This window comes from Entelurus aequoreus, linkage group LG14, assembly GCF_033978785.1.
Source record: "Entelurus aequoreus isolate RoL-2023_Sb linkage group LG14, RoL_Eaeq_v1.1, whole genome shotgun sequence".
In the NCBI taxonomy this organism is placed as follows: domain Eukaryota; kingdom Metazoa; phylum Chordata; class Actinopteri; order Syngnathiformes; family Syngnathidae; genus Entelurus; species Entelurus aequoreus.
In genome coordinates this window covers 61,601,796-61,609,259 of record NC_084744.1, presented here as the reverse complement: position 1 = coordinate 61,609,259, position 7,464 = coordinate 61,601,796, and the positions used below count along the sequence as shown (strand labels likewise).

General features: G+C 22.9%; 1 protein-coding gene across 1 annotated transcript in view; it reads left to right on the top strand.

Annotated features, from left to right (window-relative positions):
• The first annotated feature begins 483 nt into the window (after positions 1-483).
• The window catches only part of LOC133665484 (uroporphyrinogen decarboxylase-like), a 26,702-nt gene continuing 19,721 nt past the window's right edge, over positions 484-7,464 (top strand). The window contains exon 1 of the mRNA XM_062070794.1: positions 484-623. Within this exon, the coding sequence (XP_061926778.1) occupies positions 601-623 (23 nt within the window). The 5' untranslated portion in view covers positions 484-600. The remainder of the gene's footprint in view (positions 624-7,464) is intronic.

Here is a 7,464-nt window from a genome sequence, read left to right as displayed (position 1 = left end):
TAATAATGTTAAATAGCGTTAAAATTATGACATTTTTAGGGCTGTTTTATTTTGAAACCATTGCTGGTTTTCGCCGCGGTCACGTGGTGTCCAAGATGTTGCAGATTAATTTTATGTGAATTATACATGTATGTTTGTTGTTCAATAAAAAATCAAATCAATAAATAAACTTTTTTTAAATAAAAATAATGTTAAATAATGTTAATAATGTTAAATAGCGTTAAAAGTATGATATTTTTCGGGCTGTTTTATTTTGAAACCATTGCTGGTTTCCGCCGCGGTCACGTGGTGTCCAAAATGTTGCGGAGGAATTTTATGTGACTTATAAATGTATGTTTGTCGTTCAATAAAAAATAAAATAAATAAATAAACTTTTTAAAAAATAAAAATAATGTTAAATAATGTTAATAATGTTAAATAGCGTTAAAAGTATGATATTTTTCGGGCTGTTTTATTTTGAAACCATTACTGGTTTCCGCTGCGGTCACGTGGTGTCCAAGATGGTGGCGTGAAGAAGACCAAAAAGTGACAGTTGAATACTTTCATGTGGACTTTGACGTCTTCTCAGGTCACGCGTGTTTCTTCCTCCACTCTGCCAACATGAGCAAGGGCGAACTAATCATGTGAGTACTTGTATTATCTATTAGTGTGACGCACGTTAGTAATGTTATGAAAACACTCCGTCGTCGTTACGAGAGCAGACTTTTATTTTTTATTAAAACTAACAATATTCAATATATATTCCGTTAAATGTTCGTTTTATTGGCTTTGATTGATTTATTTTCTCTGTTATTGTTTACATAATTTTATTTGTATTTTTTTTTGCTATTTTTTAAATGTCAAAACTAAATGGTCATTTTATTTTGAAATATACATGTTAAACTTAGATATTAAATATACACGTTGACTACAAATGTTAAATGTTAAATATACATGTTACATATAAATATGAATGTTAATTATAAATAAAAAGAGGTGTTGGAACAGTGGGATATTTGCATGTTTACTACACATTTATTTAATATATATTTACATTTAACATTTATATTTAAAATTCAAGTTCAGCATTCAGATTTAACTTTAGCATTACGATGTAATATTTATTAATATTTAAGGCTTAAAAACCCTTCTTTTTAATAAGCCTTTTTTTAGATGTATGCCTGCTAGTTCTAGTTTTTATTTTTATTTATTTTTATTATTATCTTTTTAAATTTTTTTAATACACTGTAGCACTTTGAGGTTGTTTGCTCAATGTAAAGTGTTTTTTACTAATACAATCTATTATTATTATTATTATTATTATTATAATAATAATAATAATAATAATAATAATAATAATAATAATAATAATAATAATAATAATAATAATAATAATAATAATAATAATCATTATTATTATTATATTTAATATTAACATTTATATTTAGATGTAATAATTGTATTTGACATTAAGATTTAGATTTAAAAAAGTATTTTTTTAGATTTATGCCTGCTAGTTCTAGTTTTAATTTTTAATTTTTTTTTATTATCTTTTTATTATTTTTTAATACACTGTAGCACTTTGAGGTTGTTTGCTCAATGTAAAGTGCTTTTTACAAATAAAATCTATTATTATTATTATTATTATATTTAAATATTTAATATTAACATTTATATTTAGATTTAATAATTTTATTTAACATTAAGATTTAAATTTTATATTTAGATTTCAACATATGAATATGGATTTAACATTTACAACATTTAGATTCACAATTTAGTTTCTCTCCCAAATGTAAAGTTTTTCATATTTGTATTTAACATTTATATTCAACATTTAGATTTATATTTAACTTTTATATTTAGATTCACCATTTATATTTAACATTTGATATTATTATTATTATTATAATTATTATGTATTTTTTTATTGAACCACAAACATCAATATACATTAATATAAGTCACTACTCCTGGTTTTTACATGAATATAAGTCACTACTCCTTGTTTTTACATGAATATAAGTCACTACTCCTTGTTTTTACATGAATATAAGTCACTACTCCTTGTGTTTACATGAATATAAGTCAGTACTCCTTGTTTTTACATTAATATAAGTCACTACTCCTTGTTTTTACATGAATATAAGTCACTACTCCTTGTTTTTACATGAATATAAGTCACCACTCCTTGTTTTTACATTAATATAAGTCACTACTCCTGGTTTTTACATGAATATAAGTCACTACTTCTTGTTTTTACATGAATATAAGTCACTACTCCTTGTTTTTACATGAATATAAGTCACTACTCCTTGTTTTTACATGAATATAAGTCAGTACTCCTTGTTTTTACATTAATATAAGTCACTACTCCTTGTGTTTACATTAATATAAGTCACTACTCCTTGTTTTTACATGAATATAAGTCACTACTCCTTGTTTTTACATGAATATAAGTCACCACTCCTTGTTTTTACATGAATATAAGTCACTACTCCTTGTTTTTACATGAATATAAGTCACCACTCCTTGTTTTTACATTAATATAAGTCACTACTCCTTGTGTTTACATTAATATAAGTCACTACTCCTTGTGTTTACATTAATATAAGTCACTACTCCTTGCTTTTACATTAATATAAGTCACTACTCCTTGTGTTTACATTAATATAAGTCACTACTCCTTGTTTTTACATGAATATAAGTCACTACTCCTTGTTTTTACATTAATATAAGTCACTACTCCTTGTGTTTACATTAATATAAGTCACTACTCCTTGTTATTACATTAATATAAGTCACTACTTCTTGTGTTTACATTAATATAAGTCACTACTCCTTGTGTTTACATTAATATAAGTCAATACTCCCTGTTTTTACATGAATATAAGTCACTACTCCTTGTGTTTACATTAATATAAGTCAATACTCCTTGTTTTTACATGGATATAAGTCACTACTCCTTGTGTTTACATTCATAGAGTTCAATACTCCTTGTTTTTACATGAATATAAGTCACTACTCCTTGGGTTTACATGAATATAAGTCACTACTCCTTGTTTTTACATTAACATAAGTCACTACTCCTTGTTTTTACATGAATATAAGTCACTACTCCTTGTTTTTACATGGATATAAGTAACTACTCCTTGTGTTTACATTCATAGAGGTCAATACTCCTTGTTTTTACATGAATATAAGTCACTACTCCTTTTTTTACATGAATATAAGTCACTACTCCTTGTTTTTACATTAACACAAGTCACTACTCCTTGTTTTTACACTAATATAAATCACTTATCCTTGTTTTTACATTAATATAAGTCACTACTCCTTGTTTTTACATTAATATAAGTCACTACTCCTTTTTTTACATGAATATAAGTCACTACTCCTTGTTTTTACATTAATATAAGTCACTACTCCTTGTTTTTACATTAATATAAGTCACTACTCCTTTTTTTACATGAATATAAGTCACTACTCCTTGTGTTTACATTAATATAAGTCAATACTCCTTGTTTTTACATTAATATAAGTCACTACTCCTTGTGTTTACATTAATATAAGTCACTACTCCTTGTTTTTACATGAATATAAGTCACTACTCCTTGTTTTTACATGAATATAAGTCACTACTCCTTGTTTTTACATGAATATAAGTCACTACTCCTTGTGTGTACATGAATATAAGTCACTACTCCTTGTTTTTACATGAATATAAGTCACTACTCCTTGTATTTACATAAATATAAGTCACTAATCCTTGTTTTTACATTAGTCACTACTCCTTGTTTTTACACTAATATAAATCACTAAATCTTGTTTTTACATAAATATAAGTCACTACTCCTTGTGTTTACATTAATACAAGTAATGTTTTGAATGTTAAAGAACGGCAACTGAACTGAAACTTATGAAATGTATGAATATAGAAATGATAAATATATTGAAACAGTTGGAATTAAGCTGTATGACTCATAGGTGTAGGCACATTGTTACCCACAATGCATTGCCTCGACAGCCCTTCTTTATTGGCTCATTTCAGACTAAATAAATGTTGTTTTCCCACCATAATTATATTTCCTGACAGTGTGCAACATTCCCTTGCAGTCAAGATTGGTTTCAAGCGGAACAAATCTAACCGTAAGTCAGATTGGTTGGAGAAGTAGCAATATTGTGGGAAGTATTAGTCAACCGCCATTCCACTTTTATTAATAAGTCTGTGATATGTACATTATCACACGTGTGCAGTGGCATAGAACTGGTCATAGTGTGCCATCTTCTACTTTCACTTTCACAATAGTAGCGTGATGATGTCATTCATGGATGTATTGATATGCAGTGTAGTCATGCACTACTTATTCAACTGTCTTCTTGCTGCTGGGAAGTGATAAGATGCTCACCAATGTTATCTGGCAACAAGTCCACTGGGAGGTGGGGGTCTGTTGTTGGGATAAGACCACCTTACTGGCTTTCAATGGCCACGCTAAACTCTTACATTTTACAAAAAGTCTTTTGATTATTTACATTTTGTCATTTCAATCGTCAGTTGTTGTGCTTAGGGTGCCAAATGTAAAAAAAAACAATCACTCTTAGCTGATACATTTTGAATATTTGCTCACGTTTGTCACATTTTATAATCTCTTCACATTCAATTTAGATATGAAATAGTGCATATAAATGTTAAAATGTATCTGAATTAATACATTGTAATATTAAAGTTAAATCTAAATCTGAATTCTGAATTTGAATATTAAGTATAAATGTTAAATGTAAATATATATTAGTGTGTAGAAAACATGCACATATTCCACTGTTCCAACACTTATTTTTATTAATAATTAACATTCATATTTATATTTATAGTATATTTCATATTTTAAATTTAACATTTATATTTCACATTTAAAATGTAAATGTTTAATATAACTATACATGTTAAATCAATATATAAATGCTATTTTCTAAAATGTCAAAAACAATGGTAATTTTAAATGTGAAATATAAATGTTAAATTTAAAATATATTTTTTATATTTTGATTTAACATTTAAAATGTAAATGTTTAATATAACTATAAATGTTAAATCAAAATATAAATGCTATTTTTTAAATGTCAAAACAATGGTAATTTTAAATGTGAAATATAAATGTTAAATTTAAAATATAATTTTTATATTTTGATTTAACATTTAAAATGTAAATGTTTAATATAACTATACATGTTAAATCAATATATAAATGCTATTTTTTAAAATGTCAAAACAATGGTAATTTTAAATGTGAAATATAAATGTTAAATTTAAAATATATTTTTTATATTTTGATTCAACATTTAAAATGTAAATGTTTAATATAAATATAAATGTTAAATCAAAATATAAATGCTATTTTTTAAATGTCAAAACAATGGTAATTTTAAATGTGAAATATAAATGTTAAATTTAAAATATAATTTTTATATTTTGATTTAACATTTATATTTAACATTTAAAATGTAAATGTTTAATATAAATATAAATGTTAAATCAAAATATAAATGCTATTTTTTAAATGTCAAAACAATGGCAATTTTAAATGTGAAATATAAATGTTAAATTTAAAATATATCTTTTGTATTTTGATTTAACATTTATATTTATATTTAACATTTAAAATGTAAATGTTTAATATAAATATAAATGTTAAATCAAAATATAAATGCTATTTTTTGAATGTCAAAACAATGGTAATTTTAAATGTGAAATATAAATGTTAAATTTAAAATATATTTTTTATATTTTGATTTAACATTTATATTTAACATTTAAAATGTAAATGTTTAATATAAATATAAATGTTAAATCAAAATATAAATGCTATTTTTTAAATGTCAAAACAATGGTAATTTTAAATGTGAAATATAAATGTTAAATTTAAAATATATTTTTTATATTTTGATTTAACATTTATATTTAACATTTAAAATGTAAATGTTTAATATAACTATAAATGTTAAATCAAAATATAAATGCTATTTTTTAAATGTCAAAACAATGGTCATTTTAAATGTGAAATATAAATGTTAAATTTAAAATATATTTTTTATATTTTGATTTAACATTTATATTTAACATTTAAAATGTAAATGTTTAATATAAATATACATGTTAAATCAAAATATAAATGCTATTTTTTAAATGTCAAAACAATGGTAATTTTAAATGTGAAATATAAATGTTAAATTTAAAATATATTTTTTGTATTTTGATTTAACATTTATATTTATATTTAACATTTCAATTTTAAATGTTTAATATAAATATAAATGTTAAATCAAAATATAAATGCTATTTTTTGAATGTCAAAACAATGGTCATTTTAAATGTGAAATATAAATGTTTAAAATATTAAATATACTATAAATATAAATATGAATGTTAATTATAAATAAAAACAAGTGTTGGGACAGTGGAATATTTGCATGTTTTCTACACACTTGGCAAGATTTATTTAATATATATTTACATTTAAAATTTATATTTAACATTTAACATTCAAATTCAGAATTTAACTTTAATATTACAATGTATTTTTTTAAAATATTTAATATTATTTATATTTAACAATTGTATTTAAATGGAATAATTGTATGTATCATTTAGACTTAGATTGAATATTTAGATTCAACATTTAGATATGGATTTAACATTTACAACATTTTGATTCACAATTTAGTTTCTCTCTCAAATGCAAATTCATTAATATTTGTATTTTTTACATTTAGATTCAACACTCAGATTTAGATGTAACTTATATTTAGATTTACCATTTGTATTTAACATTTAATATTATTTTTTAGGTTTAACATCTAGATTTTGATTCAATAATTTGATTTAACATTTAAACTTAGATTTAATATTTAGATTTAACATGTAGATATAGATTCAACATTTACTTTCTCTCTCAAAGGCAAATTAAAAATGTGTATTTAACATTCAGATTGACATTTTATGAGGGACAAGTGGTAGAAAATGGATTAATGGATTTAGATTTAACATTCATATCTAACATTTAATATATTTATTTGAACATTTATATTAAGATTTAATATTCTTTTTAGATGCAACATTTAGATTTAGATTAAATAATTGTATTTAACATTTAAACTTAGATTTAATATTTATTAACATGTAGATATAGTTTCAACAGTTTCAACAGTTTCTCTCTCAAATGCAAATTAAAAATGTGTATTTAACATTTAGATTTAACATTCAGATTTAGATTGACATTTTATGAGGGACAAGTGGTAGAAAATGGATTAATGGATTTAGATTTAACATTCATATCTAACATTTAATATGTTTATTTTAACATTTATATTAAGATTTGATATTATATTTAGATTTAACATTTAGATTTAAATTAAATCATTTTATTTAAGATTTAAACTTAGATTTAATATTTACATTCAACATGTAGATATAGATTCAACAGTTTC